This window comes from Sycon ciliatum, chromosome 9 (assembly GCF_964019385.1).
Source record: "Sycon ciliatum chromosome 9, ocSycCili1.1, whole genome shotgun sequence".
In the NCBI taxonomy this organism is placed as follows: domain Eukaryota; kingdom Metazoa; phylum Porifera; class Calcarea; order Leucosolenida; family Sycettidae; genus Sycon; species Sycon ciliatum.
The window spans coordinates 14,095,808-14,120,220 of record NC_088651.1 but is presented as its reverse complement, the minus strand read 5'-3'; the positions used below and the strand labels follow the sequence as shown (position 1 = coordinate 14,120,220).

At 45.3% G+C, this 24,413-nt stretch overlaps 1 protein-coding gene across 1 annotated transcript; it reads left to right on the top strand.

The window, feature by feature from the left end:
• Positions 1 to 624: 624 nt before the first annotated feature.
• On the top strand, positions 625 to 23,657 carry LOC135824880 (uncharacterized). The gene is made up of 10 exons (XM_065337604.1): positions 625 to 737; positions 3,035 to 3,141; positions 4,406 to 4,463; positions 7,186 to 7,227; positions 8,872 to 8,916; positions 12,371 to 12,418; positions 14,213 to 14,239; positions 15,816 to 15,863; positions 19,583 to 19,712; positions 23,466 to 23,657. Exons 2-10 carry the CDS (start codon positions 3,133 to 3,135, stop codon positions 23,467 to 23,469), a joined length of 411 nt encoding a protein of 136 aa, XP_065193676.1. The 5' UTR covers positions 625 to 737; positions 3,035 to 3,132; the 3' UTR covers positions 23,470 to 23,657.
• The last annotated feature ends 756 nt before the right edge of the window (positions 23,658 to 24,413 follow it).

The following is a 24,413-nucleotide window of genomic DNA, read 5'->3' as shown; positions in this document are numbered from 1 at the left end:
AAACCTCCCTACTATATCAGGGTTTGTGCGATCCCTGGTCAAGAGGGTACCTAGGGTGGGCACTGTTAAATTAATTAATGTTGCGTACATTTCCAACGTGGTCGAGCACGCGTCTGCAGTCAGTACGGCATCACAGACTGCGACAGAGTCATAGTCATACGATCACGAGGATACATCCCTGACAAGGAGTCAGGGAGGGGTGGATAGGAGAGACGGGGGCGCTCTGGCGGGATTTTACGGTACATGTGAATCTACGTACAACACAAATAGATCTAAAAAAATGCATGCCTAGCGCCTAGCTATATATGGCTGATTGTATGCCCTATATATGGCCTTGGCCTAGTGCGTGCCGTGGTTGGCAATCACCCACTCTTAACCAGGGAGTTGTACAATACTACTCCCTAAAATATAAAAAATATTATAGTCCTTGGTCGTGCACCGTAGCCCGCGGGCCTGTGCCCTGCGCATGCGGCCCCTGGCCTTGGGCTACGGTGCACGACCTCGGGCTACGCACTATGTACAGGCGCGCCCCGGCAAAAAATCCCGCACACATTCTTTCGGCCTAGCGCCTCAATTCGTGCTATAGCTCAACGGTGACGGGGAGTACGGTATACCCTGAATGGAGAGGAGGATCGCGGAACAAGCTCATTCGCTTCACTTTCTCCTCGAGCAAAGGTTGCCTTGTGTTGCTCTCCTTGAATATCGGCGAACAAGAGTTTGTGGAACTGTCTTTGAAGGTGAGTTGTGAGTAGGATTGTTCTTGTTGTCAGGCGTCTCCTTGTCAGGCGTTACCTTGTCAGGCGTCTCCTTGCGCATTCCAAATAGAGAAACACACTGTTCTTCGAGTTACTGTATGTGCGCCGGGGCGCTTTTCTTTGGTTCCCTCGAAGTATCGTCGTACGGCACTGTTGCGTGGTTGCCGGTATGAATGCGGTTTGTACTGAACGTAGTTGGTAGCCGCGTTTCGAACCGTTGGCCAACGGCATTGGTTATGTGGACAGAGTTAGGCGAGGCGTTCTTTTGGTTTCCTTCCAGCCATTGCAATTCCTCGGTTGTGTGTGCGTATCGGAAAGGGACAGTCTGTTGGCGGCAAACTGCACGAGGATTTGTAGGATCATCCAAACTGGGGAGTCGGGAAGAACGGCTTCAACTCAGAGCGTTACGTTCTAGAACGCCGAACGTTACCTGTGAGGTTTCGGTAGCTGGTTACCAGCTACCGCAACCTCAACTTCCTCCTCCCCCCTCCTGTATCAAGTTCAAGTATAATGTAACTGTGTCCAGCTGGGTTGAGCACCCTTCGTTTAGTCCAATTCCTGGTAGGCGTGTTGAGTATACGATCACTACAGTGGTAATTGTCGTTTGACTTGTTTATTGCCCTTTGCAAATTTACCTGCCAGACAGTAAATGTGTGTAGCGGTCTGGCACTAGGGAGGTTTAGTCCCACGTAATCCGTGGGTACTTTACGTGTGTGTACCACGTGATACTCAGTGACCCACGTACAGACGTTTTCTGATTCACGACATGCCGTGTATAGAACCTCACCCAGGGTGAAAATCAGAATGGAGTGCATTGTGCGAGCTGTGAGGGTGCTCAGCTGAAGAAGTTTCCGAAGCCCGAAATCAAAATATTGGATGAGCTTCTTAGGCCCGGGTGGCTTCGTCTTTGACCAGGTTTGGGCCTTTCGCTTCAACTTCAAGCTTTTGTTTGTTCCGTGTGACTAAACACAACATTGCAACGTGGGTGCCCTTCATCCACTTTACGTGGATCACCCACGTACGCGTTTCCGTTACGTGGGAACTAAACCTCCCTACTGCCGCATGACTGCACAGCAACTTCAGCATTGGATGTTCCGCAGGCTAAACTATATGTCTTGCCTTTTTCCGGAAGAAAGCGGTTCAGTTTGATACAAATGAAACGAAGGAAAACCTTTTAAAATAAGCTATGTTTTCTAGAGTCTTTGCAGTATAGAAAGCAACACATCTCTCTTGTCATTCTCTTCAAGTACAGTGCTCGGTACTTAGGAATACTGGTTGACGAACATCTGTCTTTCTCAACCCAAGTGGATGCAGTATGTGCAAATGTCAATAGGAAGGTCGGAGCATTTGTCCATGCAAAGCAGAATATCAGCATTTTTGGCAAACGATTTTTCTATTTATCGATCATTCAGTCCACATTTGAGTTTGGCAGCACTGCATATATTCATTGCTTATCACAAGCCCTATATGACAAGCTTCTCTCTCTCTCTCTCTCTCTCTCTCTCTCTCTCTCTCTCTCTCTCTCTCTCTCTCTCTTTCTCTCTCTTTCTCTTTCTCTTTCTCTTTCTCTCTCTTTCTCTTTCTCTTTCTCTTTCTCTCTCTTCCTCTTTCTCTCTCTTTCTCTCTCTTTCTCTTTCTCTCTCTTTCTCTTTCTCTCTCTTTCTCTTTCTCTTTCTCTCTCCCTCTCTCTCTCTTTCTCTTTCTCTCTCTCTTTCTCTTTCTCTTTCTCTCTCCCTCTCTCCCTCTCTCTCTCTCTCTCTCTCTCTCTCTCTCTCTCTCTCTCTCTCTCTCTCTCTCTCTCTCTCTCTCTCTCTTTCTCTCTCTCCCACTCTCTCTTTCTCTCACACACACACACACACACACACACACACACACACACACACACACACACACACACACACACACACACACACACACACACACACACACACACACACACACACACACACACACACTTGAATGATTGCGAGGCCTCGGGTTTGACTGATTTAGGAGTCCCGCGAAGACGAATCACGACTGCCCGTGGTGACCACTTTAAAAATGTAAATCGTCAGTCAGTAGTGATTTTACTATATTACACAATAATCAATATACTAGTCTCTGTTTGTGATGGTCTGACTTGGCAAGTTCTGCTGTTAGGATGCAAGCAAATTTCGGAATCGAGTGTTGACCTCACGAGCTGTGTCAGAGTCACGGGTGTGGCCCGCATGGCGGCCATTATTGCGCACACATCCTTCTTCACCTTCTTCTTGGACTTTCGTTATCTTCTTTTCTTGCAGAGAAGTCGTTTGCTGTTGCCAGTCGTCTAAGCTCTTTGTACTTTACCTGCTGTGGGCAGCCTTACGGAGTTACTCTTTGCAAGCTCTGTTTCATAGCGATGGAAATGGTAAGAGATTTGGCGTCCTAGTACCTCTTTCTGCAAGTAATGTGTAATGTGTGAAGGGGTTGTTGTTTTCAAAACAAGAGGAAGAAGTGCATAAGGAAGGTCTGGACGAGTTGGAGTTTGTTTCTAAATCCTTTCCTCCGACCAGTAACCTGTGTACTTGGAAGCACTCTGAAGAGGGGGAGAGGTTTAGAGACCGGCTTGGGTATTGTATTGTATCCGGGTTTTTTTTAAATTCCCCATAGCTATGCAAAGGACGTTACTTCTTACAGGGTGTAAGGTGTATGTGTGGGTCGAATCCAGCTTAGGGGTGCATAGTGGTAAAAGAAAGGGAATTAGTGACTAGGCCTGGGGTGACTGTATCTGTGTGAGTCACGGCGAAGGGAAAACATATCCCAGAGGAGTGAACAAAGGAGAGTTTGAAGGCAGCGGAACACGGAGGGCGAATTGGCGAGCGGCTCAATTTTTTGTATAGTATTTTATTATTTTACTTGGGCATTCCCGACGGACCCTAAGGTCTTCTTACAGGGTGCCCAAGACGAATGAATGTGTTAAGTTCCTGGGGTAATGAATTGGAGATATGAATTGTGCGAAGGGATTCGGGAAGCGCATTAAAGCGGTCAGCACCAAGGAATGATATAGATTTGTATCCAGCTTGAGTTTGCACAATGGTTAAAGAAAGAGAATTATTGACTTGGCCGCGTGAGAAGGGACGGTAGTCTGTTGGATCTGTTCTGCTGCATTGTGTACGCCAGTGGAGGTTGGCTGGTGAAGCCCCGGATACACCTCTAATCCAGTCTCAGTAAAACTTGCCGCTTTTCGTCCGACAGACCCGGGAGAAAAGGCATTAGTTGCATACAGAGCATCAGGCAGAATTAGAGCATCGATGTTCTGGCGTCCCCGAATATGGCGAAGAACTCGCAGTTTCTGTGACACCTTTTTCATCACCATTGCAATCTGATGGCCCCGGCGAAGACGTTCGTCGAGCTGAATTCCTAGGCACTTAGCATTTGACACATATTGCAGAGGGGTACCATTGTGTGTGTGTGTGTGTGTGTCGTTTACGGAAACACTAGCTGTGTGTAGAACGGTCCCCTTTCACCTCAAGTACTCTCCTTGTTTCTTTTCCTTTCTCGCTGTTGTCTCCCGCTTCTGGTAGCGACGCGGCCATTTTGTGGCAGTTGTACATAGTAGTAGTGTCGTTTACGGTGTGTGTGTGCGTGCATGTGTGACTGTGTGGGTGAATATGCATTTCTTGTTGCCACAGATTAAGTTTGCTCTAGGAGCAATTCTCTTGCTGACGGTGACCAGCGGATCTGCAGCCGGTAAATAAGACGTGCATGCTGTGTTAATCTCCAATTGAAATCCATTTTATTGCAATAGAGCTGTGTGCCCATTTGTATCACAAACATGCAAACGAATGTACATTTTCAAAAGGTTTTCTCGTCACAATGCTCAATGGAATCTCGCGAGTGAACGGAATAATGAAACAGTAATAGATTTTGTCCCCTTGGAGGTAAACAAGAATATAAGTAGGAAAAAGGCAATGAATAAAACCATGTGTGTCCTCGTATTACAATCAGAGCAACGAATAAGAGTGTTCAGGATCGTTTTTTTTGTCACGATTTATCAATGGAAGGTTATGACTGAAATAATATCAAAAACAGTAATCAGGCTCGGGTGGAGAGCCAAGGATAAATTTATAAGAAGAAATGAAGACCAAGGAACTCCATGTTATTTCTAACTGGGAAAATGCCAAGCTGGAAGGTTTTTAGAGTGCTCATCCAAGATGTGCTGCAGCTGATTGCCGGTTAGGTGTAGAACGTCAGTACCGTTGGTCAGTGTCGTGCAATGTTATCGCATGAGCTGATTGTAAAGTAACTGGTGGTGTTAGTGGACAGTATAGCGTAACTGGTAGTTCTTGTTGCTCATTTCTTCTTATAAAACAGTACTAGCATTTCTACACTTGGAGCGACAAAATGAACAAGACTTGAACAAGTGAACAAGTGAGAAAGTATCACATACAGTAATTTCGAATACTAGTTTAAAGCATATAATCCTTATACTGTTAAAGGATAGATAGATACACTGGTGAGAATATAATGTAAAGGATAGATAGATACACTGGTGAGAATATAATGTAACGGATAGATAGATACACTGGTGAGAATATCATGTAAAGGATAGATAGATACACTGGTGAGAATATAATGTGATATTCAGTCAAGATAGCACTGTCTAATGCGAGGTCCAATGTGGCAATGCATATGTAACTGTGGAGGATACACAGCCTCCTGCCTGAAATAACACCGCTAGCCCTGAAACCTATGCAGCCCCCACATTCTCACACAGCTTTTCATACGGCGCTACACGACCTACCCTCTCCTGGCATATATACCGGCATGGTCGGCATCCCATCCTCTTGTTGCCTGATGATTGCGAGAGCATGAAACTTGAAGTAGCCGCAAACAAGCTTTGACTGTCCTTGTTGTTCTGTGACCTTGGTGCGTATAAAAGTTACTGGACGCAGAGTCACACATGCATTGCCGAAATGGATGCAGCTGTGTTCCCCTTCGAGTGTCTCACTATCTGCGCTCATGGACGGGTTGAACAGGAACACCAGTATGTTTTCTTTCCAGCTTGCAAGTGTAGAGATCAGCTAGGTGCATTGAAACAGGGGTAGAGAGCAACATTTTTTTATAAATTTAAAGGCTGATTTACGCGTGCACGCTCCTCGTGCACCTTGAGTGTATTAAAATATTCCAAGTTGGAAAGCTGTTGGTTTGCGCACCCAAGACGGGTGCCATGTGGCTCTTTATGGCTCAGGTCAGTATTGTTTAGTTTCACGATGAATGGTGATCATTAGACAACAAGAAAAGTTTTGTATAGGTTTGGCCGATAGTGTGCTGATATGAATTGTGTGCTTGTGTGCATTCTTATGTTTGTGTGGTTGGGTGTGTATGGAATAGGAAAGGAATGTCCTCCAGGTCTTGAAAGCACAGTTTTCAAATTATTTCCAGCCATTCATTATTCTCAAATTTCCCTGATGAGACCTTATGTAGGGTATCCACACGACAGGCAAATCCACGCTCACCGCGTGTATCTTCTCTGATTATAAGTCACACTTGATAATAAGTCGCAACCCATTTTTAGGTCTGAACCAAATTGTATGAATATTTTCACATGACCAGGAAGTCAAACTCGATTGTAAGCCGCACCCCTTCTTTGTTTTTAACGTATAGGCTAAAAAGTTGCGACTTACATTCTGGGAAATACGGTATAATTATTGGCGTCCATGGTTCGATTTCCAACCATGGACATGGGCATGGACAAGGGAATAATGGATAAGGAATTAATGAATATCACTTGATCTTAGATTTTACTACTACATGTATAGTACTGTACCGTCAATTCAGAAAAAGATGAGAGCTGGCTCTGGCGAGTTCCAGCATTTGGTGATTTTTCTTGATGTCTTCGAACATGGTGCACTGCCGCAAGATTTGAAACTTTAGCAAGGATTACAAAAAGATGCCGAAGTTCAACTGGAGTTCGAACCGCACAATGTACTGTTATGAAAGTGGAGTGAATGGCCTGGATTTTCATGGTTTTGTCCCCAATTCAGTGCTTTGGTGCTTTGGCTGAAATCCTATACTTGCTATGGTTTGCTTTTTGTCAAAATTTACTTCAGAGACAGAATTAGCCGAGCATTCCATGGGGGATTGCCAAAACAAATTGTGAAAAAAACACCTAAAACTTAACCCATTCATGGCCAAAAGCTAGCAGGTTTTCTTATGAATGGACTGTAGTACCGTGCTGCTCAACAAAATGTCTCCGGTGATATATCAGAAGCACCTTTAACTGTTATTCTGTTGACGTGAATCGAATTTCAGCATTTTTGTATTTTAAGAGCCACCACTCTTGAGTGCTGGTATTCCATTCGATGTTTTAAATACTGCCAGACACTCTCCTGTAATTATTAAGACTCTAGTTAACTAGGGAATATGGGGTATGCAGTGATATTGTCATTTTATATCCTGTGCATTTCAGCTCCGCAACCAGCACTAAAATTGACAGCAGATCGTGTTTTGGGTGAGTTTAAAGGGGCTCCCCCTAAGCGGTCAGTACGTGCGGATGTATTGACCGTTTATTCCCGTAGCTATGCAGAAGACGTTACTTCAGTAACGTCTGGCGCTAGCTAGGGTCAACACAGCTTTAATTTGGTGTTTGTGGCAGACGGACCTCCGTCTGGCGCTATCCCGTATCTGTCCCGTACCGTACTGTACCATCAAAGACAGCCGGCCACAAGCAGCTGGCCACAATATTCAAATAGGGCTTTCAAATGCAAGATCATAACGTGAAGCCACTTGGAAGAATGAGTATGTATGCGAAGTGTATCGGGGGATGCATGCAGGGCGATAGTGCGGGTTCGAATCCCAGGTTAGGCCACACTTTGTTTTTTCTATGTTTCTCGTCGGCAAATTTTAACAAAAGGTATGCGGGCGGGCGGAAAAAAACAAAAGCCAATAAAAAAACGAGAACAATTTCTACTGAAAACTGTACACAGTTTGTGTGATTCATACAAGACACTGCCTATACTAGTCCCATAGTACATGATTGTACAGTGGTCCCTCTCTAATCCGGCACCATTTGTGCCACGAAAATCTGCTGGATTAGGGAGGGTGCTGGATTAACAAATCTGATTTACTGCTGCAATGTGCATGAAGAGGACATTTTGGCTACTGAAAATTGTGCTGGTTTATCGAGGGTGCTGGATTATAAAGTGCCGGATTAGAGAGGGACGACTGTACTATTATCGTACCATGTACCAGTCCACGAAGGAGTAGGCAAAGTGCAACAATAATGCGAGTATAAAATTTGATGGCGAGATGGCGAAGAGAACATACATGACATTGTGCATGTACCTGCTATTAGTATTACATTGACAAACACTTTCCCACTCGTCTTTTCTATTTCGTTACTTCAACGTTCTTATGTCCGCTTCGTTATTAATACTTTTGATCGCATTAGTAAAACTCTTGTCTCCACGCCTGTCAACATTTCCTCGCCATGTGTCCATTGTTCAGTTTTTCTGCTCGCGTATGATCCCCACGACGTCATTCCGCAGACGCCAGTTGCCACAGAACTTGTCCGATTTGCGGTATTCCTGGGACCCCCGATGCTCGGGCAGTGGAAGACTGAAAGCTTCGTTGCGGCAGCCTTCATCGCAGACAACGCACGGGTAGCACTCCTTTGCTGCTGTGGTGCAAAAGCTTACGCTTTTGATTGACGCATCTAGCTGCTGCAGCATGTATATGTACATGTATGAACTTTTTTTTTCTTCTGAGATTTCTGAAAACCTACGCGCGCGGTGACGAGAAACATCGAAAAAAAAAGTGTGGCCTTATGTCTTGAAAAAATAGGAGAAATGAAAAATTTTATAACATTCTCGCGTGAGCGAAACATCGACACTTTCACCTGGCACTTCTTGCTGCGGACTGTGGCAGGCAGCGGAGTATCTCTGGAGAGCCAAACACATGCCCGCGCTCACTCCTACTCTCACAATTGCTTTCACTCTCACACTCACCGGACTCACTGGTCGAATCTTCCTCGACTGGCATTACATTCGATGTTTTAAATACTGCCAGACACTCTCCTGTAGTTATTAAGACTCTAGTTAACTAGGGAACATGGGGTATGCAGTGATATTGTCATTTTATATCCTGTGCATTTCAGCTCCACAACCATCGGCACTAGAAGTGGCAGGAGATCGTATTCGGGGTGAGTTTAAAGGGGCTCCCCCTAAGCGGTCAGTACGTGCGAACGTATTGACCGTTTATTCCCGTAGCTATGCTGCAGGAGACCGATTCATACACCCTAACACCACTACTAGAACCAGTACATACTTTGGAATTACGTGGCAATGAAACCGACCTGACATTCCTTGCCGCTACTGCCAATCCAGACGAGGCCGATGTAGATGTCAGTACCAAAGGCACGTCCGTTACTGGCACCGCCTGTTGCGATGATGCTCCCTTTGTCGGTTTCATTGTCACGTAATTCCAAAGTATGTACTGGTTCTAGTAGTGATGTTAGGGTGTATGAATCTTCTGTTGCTAACCATCTTGTTCAGAATAGTGATTGTCGTTCTAGTTATACTGATGATTGCTTTTCTGTTTGGTCTCGTTCACGTAGTCAAAGGTATCTGCGTGTCTATCTACATTTTTACCACCAAGCCGATTTTGTGTAGGCAGAAAAAGAATTTGTTTACGTTGAAATTGTTTGTGAATTTAGATCAGTAGTTCTCGTTTGTGGTTGCATGGTTACTTTCTAGTGGTGAATTTATCGCATCTGTTGTCACCTGATATCCTTGATTGATGTAATGTTTCTTTCAGCTCTCATTTTCCCGCGCTAGTTAGGGTCTAAATTAGTACTTGCATTGTGCGTATATATATTGAGTTTAGAGCTAATGTTGATTTGCCAGTAATCCTCTGATGAGATGGCGACGAAAACGTTTAGGAACAAGCTTCGTTATTTACATGAAAACAAGTTTTGCTAATGGTGTTTGTACTGAGTGCGCAGCTTACTCTATTTATTGCGTTGATTATTATTATTAAGTAGTGGTTGTGACTTCGGCGATGACTTGTAAGAAAGGGTTTGCTCCCCACACCGGAGCTCGCGCTATTCCGCCGACTTGACACTTGACTGACTCACGACTGCCATCCAGAGCACACGAGAAGTCCATCGAACCTTCGACTCGGCAAACCTGCAAGAAAGCACCACTCCCTGCTCAATACACAGTGTTTCGGGGAATTCACCCCTCATCAGTTGAGCTTGAGTAGGCTGAGGAAGATTGTGCCTGAAGAGCACCAGCTCCGGTGTGGGGAGCAAACCCTTTTGATTATTACTTGAGTATTATTATTATTATTATTATTAAAAGCATGTCCGCGTAGGCGGCGGGGGTACCACTTTTGCTTATGCCATTCAGGATAGATGTCTGAAGAGTAATACGATACAATGAAATGACAGAAGTGACGTCAACAAAAGCCGTTAGCAACAATACCAATAGGACAAATGGAAAACTTCATCAAGAGTATAAAATAACATAGAATATGCATACAACATGTCTGGCGGAATCACGTGGGTCACGAGAATCAGTCCTGTTAGGTGGGGCGGGCTCCACACCATGCCTGTCGGTCCGCTGCCATTGTGCAAGATCGTAGTACATACAGTACTGTGATTTCGCCCAACACTCCAAAACTGTGCCTAGTGTATGACGATAGTGTAAATTTGATAATAATACAAGAGAGATGAAGCAAACTCTATGAGCACCAAAGAAAAAAAACTCTACCATTTACAAGAAAGCCACCAAGACAAGGCTACCTCTTGTCCAGAGGAACAGTCCCGAAAAGGTGCTAGGAAACCAGAAAAGGATACAAGAAAAAAAACAAGCGCAAAATTCCGTGCTGCGCCGCACCATGCGTGAGAACCCCGAGCGGCATCAGCGAAAACGTTCGCGGAGAAGTTCACGACACGCATTGCCAAAAAGAGAAGTGTGAAGAGGTCAAAGTACAAGTGCGATTCCAGTGCAAACAGCAGATCACAGAAAACTATCGCAGGCAAGTCACGCAACACGTATGCATGCGTACCACTACCAGATCCCCGGATCTAGCGCTAGCAACGATCGCGCGTGATCACATGATCAATGATGACATAAAATGGCGCTGCTGCGACTGTACACTTTGGCAGCTGGCACATGGCAAGAAAGAAACGAAAATAATTCAAAAACAGTTTGAACACAACGAAGGAATAAGTTTGAGAGAACAATAAATTTATCAAGTAAAACAATGTAGTATGAATCTGCCAGGGGGTGCTTGCACCCAGCGCTGGGTGACAGTAAGCGCTGACAGACAGAAGAGAAAGAACTAACAGAAGAAGAGAAATACAACAGCGCTCTGAGCACGCAGCGCGGACATTATTTACCGGAACTAAAAAATAAAATAATTCGGCCGGGAGGGCGAAAAATCGGGACGAGCGCGGACGATAAACAATCAAGTTTGTTTACTTGGCCTTATGGTGGTCAATGATGATACGGGAGATTCTTTCAGCTGCAATGGGGAAGTGGTCGAGGCAGTGGAAAGCTTCATACCTGGAAGCACAGTTCGACATCTCTAGCAGGACAACAGCATATGGCATAACTTGTACCCACATTTTTTTCATGTTACAATTCCGTTATCTGCTAATGATTTGATATATCTACCTCCACTGAGGAGCTCTCACGGGGATATGGAGCATCTCTCCAAGAACGACCTTTCTCGCTATGCTATGGTGAATGTGAGCCAAGAGCGCAGTTTAGAGAGGCAGATAGTTAAAATTATTTTTTCAAATAGCCCAGCTAGTGCCTAATTCTGAGTAACAGATGGATTCCTACTACAGTCAGACCTCGCTTAACCGCACACATCCGTTTTCCACAAAAATATCCGGATAGGCGAGAGAACCGGATAATCGAACACACATACTGTGTGTATGCATGGCAAATGCTGTAAATCGGTAACCAACAATTTTCTTCCGGATGGCGAGGGATCCGGATAAAAGAGGACCAGATAAGCGAGGTCTGACTGTACCAAACACATGCTCACGCTCACTCTTCCTCACACAATTGCTTTCACTCTCACACTCGCCGGACTCACTGGCCGAATCTTCCTCGACAGTGATATATCAGAAGCACCTCTATTCTGTCGACGTGAATCATTTCAGCATTTTTGTATTGAGTCCTGGTATTCCCGGGCCATTCGATGTTTTAAATACTGCCAGACAATCTCCTGTAGTAATTACCGTACGCGCTCGAATATAAGCCCCACTTCGAATACAGCCCCCTCCCAAATAGAGGCCGTGTGTCAGACGGAATCGGAATAATAAAGCCCCGTCTCGTATAAAAGCCCGGGGCTATAATGGAGTACGCAATGTCGGTACCACGCAGTGCAGTTCCCGGTACTTTACCGTACAACGATCGAGTGTAGTCACTGCATGTAGTGATCAACATGAATAGTGTGAAACAATTGGCGTTTCTATAGAAAAAATAAAGCCCTCTCTCAAATATAACCCCCCTCGATGTGTCTTCTGGAAGAATAGAGCCCCGCGGCTTCTATTCACGCCTATACGGTAAGGCTCTAGTTAACTAGGGAACATGGGGGTATGCAGTGATATTGTCATTTTTATGTCCTGTGCATTTCAGCTGGAGCATCAACTGCAGATGTTTTCGAACCACTTCTAAGTGCTTTGGGTGAGTTTAAAAAGACGATCGTGATAAATACATCATAGATGCGAATATTCCATGCACATTATCATAATTAACTTTGATGCTTCGGAGAATTTTGCTTCCGCGAGTTTATCAGATGCAAAATCAGATGCAAAATATAAAGTGTTTACATGATGTCTAGCCAAATAAGCTTGCACAGCACATGCACTCGTACCTCCGAGTCTTCTCCGGACCCCGAAGTTACCCGCACCTCGGTCTACCGGGCCGGGCACCCCGTGGGCGAGGTTTTGTGGAACTAGTACTACTCTATAGCCAATGTGTAGTGCCAAAAAATAATGCCAGTTATGTCACGTCTATGCAGGGGGGGGGGGAGAATAAAATGAGAACCTGCTGCCAAAATTAATATTCTAGCCTCTGACGCTCCCTCAAGAATTTGTGACGGGATCGTTCCGCGAAGAAATTCTTTGTTTCGCTCTCTTTGGAGCGCTTGAGTTGTCCAGAGCGCAAACGCCTCCATGGCGACTGACAACGTCTACCTGGACGTCCCAAGTGCCTGGAGGATAAACTAGAAAGGTGACGATGACAAAATTATAGTGAAGCCACCAAGAAGAATGCCTTTTACTCCAGCAAACTGACTTTCCAGCGCACTGGCTCTCCTGGTGTCGTTTTCGCTCACAAGTCCGAACAATTTTTCTTCCTATTCAGTTTATCTTGATGGATTTTCCTCATCCTGGGCTTGTTAGAAAGATCAGGATCAAGCGAATCCATCCTGGTGGCTCTCAACTCAGTATGCACAGCGGTGCAACTTCTCAGTGACGTCCTCTTGAACCTACTACATCATGATGCCTCGGAAGGCACAGGAACACGATCTCACATTCTTTTTCGGTTTCTTGCTCCAGGTCAGCCGAATTTCATGATTCAAACTGCACTGCAAAGCTGAGATCCACGTGCTTCCGCTGGTGTCCATTACGCATGCGCTGTGCCAAAGGGAAATCCCCTGGCACGCAACCGAAAACTGTAAACCCATGAAAAAAATTCACAATCGCTCAGTGCCGTGAATTTCGTGTTCACTTCGTCGCCTCTCCGTCAATCTTTCTCCTATCGCAAAGAACTTTATATCGCTGGAAAGCTGAGCTCAATATCTTTCAAAATAAATCCATATAAAACCGAGTTGATCCGTGTGTCACCTGAATCCGAGAGCTGGCGCAGCATGGAACTTGCCTCTCGCGTGAGCGAAACATCGACACTTTCACCTGGCACTTCTTGCTGCGGACTGTGGCAGGCAGCGGAGTACTCTAATTTCAGAAATTTTGGGTGCTCAATATTTTCGGTCTGAGTGCAACAGGCTAGGTTAGGTGAACAGAATTTTTCGGTACAGAGAATCAGTTCCCTATTGGATTACGTGTGTTAGTGTTTGTTCGGTGTGTTGAAATTTTAGGTATGAAACAAACGCACCGAAAGTACCGAAAATAAAAGTACACCGAAAATTTGTGAAATTACAGTATCTCTGGAGATCCAAACACATGCCCGCGCTCACTCTTACTCACACAATTGCTTTCACTCTCACACTCACCGGACTCACTGGTCGAATCTTCCTCGACGGTGATATATCAGAAGCACCTCTAACTGTTATTCTGTTGACGTGAATCGAATTTCAGCATTTTTGTATTTTAAGAGCCACCACTCTTGAGTGCTGGTATTCCATTCGATGTTTTAAATACTGCCAGGCACTCTCCTGTAGTTATTAAAAGACTCTAGTTAACTAGGGAACATGGGGTATGCAGTGATATTGTCATTTTTATATCCTGTGCATTTCAGGTCTAAAAACACCGGAACGAGCAACACGTGAGTTTAAAGGGGCTACCCCTAAGCGGTCAGTACGTGCGAACGTATTGACCGTTTATTCCCGTAGCTATGCAGAAGACGTTACTTCAGTAACGTCTGGCGCTAGCCAGGGTCCACACAGCTTTAATTTGGTGTTTGTATTAATATTGGATGCGAGAATCCATGAAAGCATAATTCCATTATATCGCGAGCATAATCCGCGGGAGCCTACTATATAGACTAAATTTGGCTTGATAGTGGAGAATTTAAAAATAAATGCACACTCTCCAATACTAGCACAGTCTCTAATAGTAGTGCAGGTAGAGCTGTCACCGAAATATCGGGGCGGACAGGATGTATTTTATTTTATTTTTTATTCCTGTAGCTATGCATAAATCCATGTGATGCAGATGAATCGCCAGCCACGAAAGATAATTTTGAGGATGCAAATAGGGAAAAGCGAAACAACCAACGAAGGACAACAAAGAGAATCAGGCAGCTGATAATCTCTTTCGCTTTTCAAGCCTATAGCACCTACATGTATGATTCAATCTGCGGACTTGGCCTTCCAAGATCTACTGCCATGCTCATTAGAGGCCGTACACATGGTATAGGCATAGATTGCAGGACATACAGTACTGTAATTTTGCCAACTGCTCTCAAGGGGATATGGAGCATCTCTCCAAGAACGACCTTTCTCGCTATGGTTTGGTGAATGTGAGCCAAGAGCGCAGTTTAGAGAGAGGCGGATAGTTAAAATTATTTTTTCAAATAGCCCAGCTAGTGCCTAATTCTGAGTAACAGATGGATTCCTACTACAGTCAGACCTCGCATAAACGCACACATCCGTTTTCCACAAAAATATCCGGATAGGCGAGGGAACCGGATAATCGAACACACATACTGTATGTATGCATGGCAAATGCGGTAAATCGGTAACCAACAATTTTCTTCCGGATGGCGAGGGATCCGGATTAGCGAGGTCTGACTGTACCAAACACATGTCCCCGCTCACTCTTCCTCGTACAATTGCTTTCACTCTCACACTCGCCGGACTCACTGGCCGAATCTTCCTCGGCGGTGATATATCAGAAGCACCTCTATTCTGTGGACGTGAATCGAATTTCAGCATCTTTGTATTTTAAGAGCCACCACTCTTAGTCCTGGTATTCCATTCGATGTTTTAAATACTGCCAGACACTCTCCTGTAGTACCGTAACGTACCGCCAGAGCGCCCCGTCTCGCGAGAGCGCCCCACCTTGATTTTACAGCCAGAGAAAGGAAAATCGTATGGCAGAGTGCAACGAAGTTTGTACGATGTAAGAATCTTAGTGTACTAAGGTCACACTTGGCAGGTTTTGTGTGGAGCTTGTGTCCGCTCGAAGGTACAGATTGACTGCAAAACGTGCTATATGTGTACAAGGTTCATGTCGTATGACCTACAGACAGCAGACCACCTCCACAATACGACCACGAAAGGATGAGATGGTGGGGCGCTCTGGCGGTACTTTACGGTAATTACTAATTAAGACTCTAGTTAACTAGGGAACATGGGGTATGCAGTGATATTGTCATTTTTATATCCTGTGCATTTCAGCTCGACCTACAACTGAAGAAAATTGGGCATTACTTCTAAAAGGTTATGGTGAGTTTAAAGGGCCCCCCCCCCCCCCCTAAGCGGTCAGTACGTGCGAACATACTGACCATTTATTATCTTGTTACATTCGTGGATAGTTGCTTCATTACTCGTTTCCATGTGTTTTCTTCTTCGATTTTGCTTTACCGTATTTCTCACATTTCAAGATCAAGGTGTGTGTGTGCAGGGGCGTCACACATAATACGATCACTACGACCATGGTCGTACCACTTTTCGTTCAGGATGGTCCACCCAATTCATCCAAAAAAGCAATAAAAAATCAAGGAACTTCGGACTTGTACAAAACATCGCAGCTTTCATTGCAAGGAGCGTACAATTATTTGGTTCAGACTTGGTTTGTTTGTTTATTTGGTTCAGACTTGATGCCTAGCAGCTAGCTATCGCCCAAGACTCCAGGCGGCTATCCATTGTGATAGGCGGTTGGAGTCATGGGTAGATACAACAAGACGATGGATTCCTCACGGACGCATTCACTGCAAACTTGACGGAAACACCGAAGGAGGCGATCACTGGGTCCAGAACTAAAATTTTCCAAGACGTACCATGTTACAATGGCGATCAGCACGGTCAAGAGACACTACAGGCATGTCACTTGTCAGCTACAACATAATAATATTCTTTCCACAACGACACCTACCTGGTAGATCTACCTCTGGCTCCTGACGATCTACTGCAAGCTGATGCAAAAATGCATTACACCCGCGAACGCCGCCCTTGTCAACGGAATAGGGAAACGCTTCATCCTCCGAAGTTGAAAAGTGTTTGGACTGCTACTCCATGGCGGCAGAACATTCTGCAGTTGTTCACCGACACAACCCGCTTCACCAAACGACTTACGATCGTTTCGTTCTCCAAGCTTTCTGGTAGCAGCAACAAGAATTGCGTCTGCGACGACAGGACGAAAGTCTCTCGCAACTGTGACTAAAGTCCCGTTGCCACTAAAACAGAGAAGATTCCGCAAGCCCTTTCTTCTGCTTCCAGAGTTGTAGCTCTCTGGTCCACTAGCAGATCTTTTAATCCCACCGAACAAAATTAAAAAAGGATCTTCTTCTCTCTCTAAAAACAACTACCGTGAAGTACCGCCACAGCGCCCCACCAAGCACCATCTCATCCTGTCGTGGTCGTATTGTGGAGGTGGTCTGCTGTCTGTAGGTCATACGACATGAACCTTGTACACATATTGCACATTTTGCAGTCAATCCGTACCTTCGAGCGGACACAAGCTCCACAGAAAACCTGCAAAGTGTGACCTTAGTACACGAAGAGTCTTACATCTTACAAACTTCGTTGCACTCTGCCATACGATTTTCCTTCCTCTGGCTGTAAAATCAAGGCAGGGCGCTCTGGCGGTACTTAACGCGGTACGCTTGCGGTTCATGCGTGCCTATACGCGCGCCCAAGCTTTCACAAAAAACAGCAATCCGAGTCTTGTTTAGCGCGTGCGACACCTTCGAGTACTAATTTTTTGACCCCGCCAATCAAAGTGGCTGGCATGTACGCTGGTACGCGCCTGATACGTGCTGAAAATTCCAACATGTTGGAATTTCCATTTCGGCGCGTTTCCGTACGCATGGCGCCCCAAAAGCCAGCAAAAATACGCATGAACGCGTGGTTTCAAGCGTACACGCGCCAGTTGTGAACACAGCTATATATATAGGCTGTGTTTACATGAAGCGTTTCAACCCGGGTTGAGTTCGACCCGGGTCAGATTTCAACCCGCCATGCACACAAAATGAATGGCGCGTTTACATGACGCATTGCGCTTGACCCGGGTTGAAATTTCGCCCCGGGTTGATTTCATTGGGGGGAGGGTTGAAACCAACCCGGGTCAAGAAAATCGTACAAACGTACTTCTGTGCGTATCTCGCGCCAGGTTTGAACGGCACTGCAGATGCAAATTTCGCGCGAACGGATTCACGTGACCATACAGGACTGTAGAAGTGGACTTTTGGCGGCATATCAGTATTTGACCCGGGTCAACTGTCTTCATGTAAACGCTCACCTCTTTTGTCTATCGTACAGACTTTCAACCCGGGCTGAACTCGACCCGGGTTGAAATTTCTCATGTGAACACAGCCTAAGTGCACACGGCGCGGCGCACTTTCGCAGGACATGACATACGTTTTACACAGCGGCTGGCGCTAGAACATGCAGCAGCAGGTTTGTACTCTGGATTTCGTGATTTTTCAAGGGCAATGGCTTCCTTTTTGCTTTGGCTACCTACGCAGTACGATGTACAGACCAGGGAGTCGTATATACAACTCCCTGCCGTACAGACAATACCGAAAAATCCATGAGAAGTATTTTTTGGAGCTGGAGTGGGGTTGTCTAATAAGTGCTAGGGGAACCCTCCTTTGCGGCTGTAGAGTGCTAAAACGTGGCCTGTTAGCCGTGTGTGTGTGTGTGTGTGCGTGTGAAGAAAAAAATGAAAAATGAAAATAGGGATTCACTGACCACAAACTGTCACTTCAATCAGCTGTGTGGTGGATACCGGGCTAACGATTAGTGGCGGTCAATTCATCAGCCTTGCAAGCTATTGAATGGTGTAATCCCACCCTTGTTGCTATGTCTAACATAGCTGTTCGCTATCATCGCTTCCGCGATGGGCATGTCTGAGGTTGTTGTTGTTGTTGTTTGGCTTTATTTAAAGTGGAGTTCCAAAACAGGCCTAAACCTAATGACAATGTGTGTATGTATGTGGGTGCGTGCGTGCGTGCATGTCACAATGAGAAGGAGAGGTACACAGGAATAGGTTGCGCTAGTTTACACGTCATGCGTCTACTTTTCCACCTATCTTTGTCACCACCTCAGTATTATTTATTTTCATAGTGAAGAAGGGTCCTACTAGTGAATGCGAAACGAAAGTTTGATTCGGCTCGTAATCGTTTCGTTGAAAACAGATTTCAGGTTTCGCAAGTCGTCATGCAAATGTGCATGGCAACTACGAATACGGCCGCGGGCGCCGGTAGCTTGGCGTGCGAGTTTTTACACGCACACGTGCATGGATCATGGAATCAAGGGAAAAATGTGTACCTTGCAAAACATGTGTACCTATCAAATAAATGTGACGGATTCGGAGCGTGCCACGAATGAAGAGGCTTCCATTCGTGAAAACGAGTTCTCCGCAGGGACTCTGACGAATCCTCGAACCCAGGTGACGAATCAGCATTCGTTTCGTATCCGTACGCGGGGTGCGAAAGGTCCCTGATGTCCACTAACACCAACATGTTACTTCACCATCAGCTCATGCGATAACATTGCACGACACTGACCGACGGTACTGACGTTCTACAACTAACTGGCTAACAGCTCTAGCACATCTTGAATACGCCATCCAACAGCTTTCCAACTTGGAAGGTTCTAAGTTCTAGAAATACCTAAGGAGGGGAAGGTGAGCGCAACCAAGACCGTGTGTGTGTGTGTGTGTGTGTGTGTGCACGCACGCGCGTGTGCATGCATGCATGCCTGGACATGCACTGATTTCGATAACCATGACCAAGGCTATATTTTTGTTGGGGAGTTACATCAAGAGTGTGACAAACTCCAGCAGTGACCTTTTCCCAAATGATATCCATTCAAGTGCAAGCTGTGGCACCATGGACTTCGCCGCAGATGTTTTTCGCTTTCCTTAATTTGCGGGGCTTTCCTTTTTCTAAGTAGAAGACTCTTCCTGTGCATTTTATCATTATGCTTCCTCTGCTCTGTAGGAAAGGTGCTATGTTCGAAAGCTATTCGGGGTATTCGTTTCACGTGCTCCGTTCCGCCTCTTCGGGAAATATACTTCAATCACGGATGTGATTACTGGATGGAAATGAAAAAAGAGAGGTGCGGCACTAGGTAAGTGTGGTTATAATGGTCTACGTGATGTAATTAACAGGGGGAAATGCTATAAGCAACGTGTCACTGCTCGTAGTCTCCCCGAGTCGAAAGGTCTTGGTCCGAGGAAGCTGAGACGCTCCCTTCCTCCTTTATTCCCAATCGAACTCTCGCACTTCCACCGAAACTGGGTGAGTGCACCCTACTACAGTCCATTCAGTCAATTTCAGAAAAAGATGAGCGCTGGCTCTGGCTAAGTTAGGGACCATCGCAAAAGTTCGCCAAAGCCCCCGAAACGAAGACCGTTAGTTTCGGGCCTGACCCCCCTCCCTCCCCCCTCAAACGAAACGACAGTCACAATATGGGCTTCATTATTTCACTTGGATGCTCACACATAATAATTATTATAATATACTACACAAGCATTGTTGTATCAGTGTGTAACAATGTACAGCACTTTATAAATGCAACGATGATATCACCTTGCAGTGGGTGATCTAAGAACGAGAACAGCTAGAGCTATGCAGTTGTATCCTTTGAGCAATACTTTTTTGAATTGAAGCCCGGTTTGCGATTATCGACACCGACTCCCTCCCCCCCCCCCCCCCCCAAACGTATGCTCTTCGTTTCAGGGGCTTCTGCGAACTTTTGCGATGGTCCCTTAGCTCCCTTGTTTGGTGATTTTCGTGATTTTGTCGTACACTGCGAGGTGCTGGGACATTTGAAACGAAAAAGGGGCCCGAAAAAGTACCTCAAATGGGGTTCGAACCACAAGTGGAGTGGCTATGCAAGTGGAGTGAACGGCTTGGGTTTGCATGGTTTTTCCACAACTTCGGGGAAAACATGGCCAAAATCCTGTTCTTGTTAATTTGGGAGAAATAGACTTCAGAAACAGAATTGGAAAAGAATTCCATGGGGGATAGTCAAAAATTGAGAAAAAAGCTCAAAATTCGACCCATTTATGGCCAAAAGCTAGGATTTCACCATTTTTCATGAATGGACTGTAGAAGGGGATATAATACAGTCAGTATCGCCTATAAGGTTGGCGGCTATAGTAATATACCGGCTATAGTGATCGATTTCTCAAATTCATTTTCAATTGCCATAACTAAGTATACACAGTCATCGTGTATAGTAATAATTGTCTATAGTAATAATATTAGAGATTAAATTCATATTTCAAAAGACCTTTTACATTATATTTGCATCGGGTATAGTGATTGATGTAAATCAAGAGGCGTCAAAGGAGAACAGGGTGTTACTTCTTCGTGAAGAACTTGTCCAGTCTTGTTTGGTGAATTCTGCTTCCACAGTATAAGTAGTTGCCAAATATGCCTCCATCGTGAGGAATTGCTGATGCTGTGTGTCAGGAGCTGTAGGCAGCTATGCAGTGCACCCCGAGTCATTTGACACCCCACTCGCATACATTGCATGCATTATCGGTCATATCAATATATCGCTTTAATATAGTGATAAAATGCTCCAAATCAAACACCAACGCTATAGGTGATGTCAAGAGTACATAATTCCCAAGAGTGTGCAACTGCCTGCACAACCACAATGCTGTGCTGCGACGGCAGAAATTCACATCGCGTGACATGGTTCAAAAGGTTACACTGGCAAACAGTGCAAAGTGATCACAAGAGAGTTGTACCCAAAGCTGGGCTGCGTACAACCCTGTATCCATCATGCACAGAGTGCAAATAATGTGTACGGGTTCATCACGTGATGTGAAGTTCTGCCGTCGCAGACCCCATAGCTGGAGTTGCACACTCTTGGGGGTTATGTACTCTTGGTAATACTAACTGCATGCAACATGTCGCTGAAAGCACCATTTTGTTCTTATAAAAGCACGAATGAGTGAGATTGGCCCACATGTTGTAGTCTTTGGGAACAAGGGCCGATCGCTGCATCGCAGCCTTCTCGGCCCAAAACCAGTCGACTCTCCTTCCAAATCGAACACAGTCGAGTAAGCGGTCACGTGCAGATGTGTCACCTGCTCACTGTCCCTGCAGGCTACAATCATCAGTTGGCAAAGCCCCGACTCTTGCCACGATACCAACTTACAGCCTGTTCCTGTCAGGCTGTGTTTACATGAGGCGTTTCAGCCCGGGTTGAGTTCGACCCGGGTCAGATTTCAATCCGCCATGTACACAAAATGAATGGCACGTTTATATGACGCATTGCGCTTCATCCGGGTTGAAATCGCACAAACGTACTTCTGTGCGTATCTCGCACCAGGTTTGAACAGCACTGCACATGCAAATTTCGCGCGAACGGATTCACGTGACCGTACAGGACTCTAGAAGTGGACTTTTGGCGGCATATCAGTATTTGACCCGGGTCAACTGTCTTCATGTAAACGCTCGCGTATTTTGTCTATCGTACAGACTTTAAACCCGGGCTGAACTCGACCCGGGTTGAAATTTCTCATGTAAACACAGCCTTGGGATCTAGTGGATAATGCCGGCATTGTATTTGCCAATATGAGACTATCCGAGCGTCAGAGCATTATGGAGCATTAGAAAGGCATAAAACGAGCCTCTTGTGAGATTTGAGCTGCATTTCAAGTTTCATAGCGGACAATTTCGGGAAATTCCAGCTTTTTGTCAACAAACGGCTAGTCCTGAGGCAGTACTTGTAGACACTTGTAACATGTCTGCATTTATACCACTGTGTGCGGCATGAGTTGCAAACTCAGAGAGGATTGGTGATGTACCACTGAGAACTACCAAGAGTGCATAACCCCCCAAGAGTGTGCAACTCCACTATGGGTGCTGGCCCGACAGAATTTCAAGTTGACGTCATTTTGATGATGCAATGCGCACTGTACACGGATTATCAGACGAATCCGGAACCTGTGGTTGACCGAAGCCGATCGATCCTGTACAAATTAATGCAAAGAAAAACGTGTGATGCGTTGACACCCGTACACATGTTGTAAATCACTGGTGCAAGGAGCATTGCGTCATAAATAATGACGTCAACTTGAAATTCTGTCGGGACAGCAGGGTATGTGGGAGTTGCACACTCTGGAGGGTTATGTACTCTTGGTACTACTAAAAGTAGAATAGAAATAAATGAAATACTGGGCTCTTTTTGCGAGCTTCATTCTTATTCATAACTTGTGGAGCGGTTTTATAGGGTTTCGCCAGCTGTTGAAAACGGAAAATCGTACAGATGAAAGAGTACGGGAGGCAAAAAAGACGTACACACTTCTGAAATGCGTAGCTTTTTATGGTACCCTTGCTAAAGGACATGGGTTAAAGTAACACACAATTTGGCATTGTACTCATGACTGTGCATGCACCGTGTCTATGCTCTCTCCCTCTCTCTCTCTCTCTCTCTCTTTCTCTCTCTCTCTCTCTCTCTCTCTCTCTCTCTCTCTTTCTATAATTTCCCCATATGAGTTCCTATCAGTTGCTGTGAACACCTTGAGTGGAGAGCGCTTGCTCGAGCGTTGAACCGGGTTCTTAATCCACCATACCCAGTTCGCAAGGCTGGGCGGGGTTGTGAGCAGGCTTTCATTTCATCTTTTCTTATTATTTCTTATTATTTCTGCTTTTCATCTCATTACAAAAATTCTGCGCTTTTTCTCCATCTGCGCATAAAATCTAGACTGACAACCTGCTTGTTAAATCATGCACCTGCTTTCAGGCGTAAAAACCTTGTTGTCGAGGTCTCAGTCCTCATTTGTTAGACTTACCTGTCTTTATAAATGTAACTTACTCTCTCTCTCTCTCTCTCTTTCTCTCTCTCTCTCTTCCCCTGCAGTTAGAGGCATATCAAGAATTGGTTCTGATGCAGCTTCATAATGCATGTATTCCCTCTCCCCTTTCACCGTTTCAGAACATCGCCTTTATTCTGCTCACGCTGAGTTGCAAAACTTTCATTGCAGAATAATCTGATTTCTATTTCGGTTTTCCTTGTTTGCATCTTATTCAGTAGATTCCTTCATTTATTCAATTACTTCGAAGCCAAGTAGTTGCAAAGGAAGTCCTAGAAGATGGCTCCACCCTTTCATCCATTCACGATGTATTTCCTTGCACCGTTCCAGAAGCTTCTATTCGCTCTGCATTTGTCTAGTTCAACACCCTTCTTTTGCAGAAAATATCTGATTTCTATTAAAGGTTAGTGCATGGCAGGGAGGGCCTTATGGCTTGTTAGTGCCCGACAGGTTAGCATGAGGGCCGCAGGCCCGAGGGCACAAACAAGCCATAAGGCCCTCCTTGCCATGCACTAGCTATTTTAGAACGAGGTTACATTCGTTATCTCACTTGCATTATGCTTGTGTACCCTTCTATTGGGTGGTTTCGTGCGTTTACACGATCAAGGCTGATCCGAGGTGGTCTCCGTTTGTATCGTTTCCGCGCGTCTGCAAGGGAGCAAAGGATCCGCAAAAGTTCGTCATGTGCCAAGTGTTGTCGTGGAAGCACCAATCACACTCAAGCAATAGTTGAAAACAGGCCACAAAACAATACTCGTCACATGACGACAAAATTAATAGAAAAACAATTTTTCTGATTGTCAGATCCGTGTAAACGGCCGAAAACGAAACACACGTGACGGAAAACGAAACACACGTGACGGAAAACGAGGCCAGCTTACTTTGACTGTTTACACACCCAAATTTATCCGGCAGAACATTTCCGTTTTCAAATTCTTCCACCTTGGCCAGCGTTTCGGTTTTCTTCCGTTTTGGTGTACAACTTTTACGTTTTG

Bases quoted from the DNA above. Each gene is read 5' to 3' on its own strand.
- LOC135824880 (XM_065337604.1), top strand. The intron at 12,419-14,212 runs GTGAGTTTAAAA...TGTGCATTTCAG, and splicing joins ACCACTTCTAAGTGCTTTGG to GTCTAAAAACACCGGAACGA. The intron at 14,240-15,815 runs GTGAGTTTAAAG...TGTGCATTTCAG, and splicing joins AACACCGGAACGAGCAACAC to CTCGACCTACAACTGAAGAA.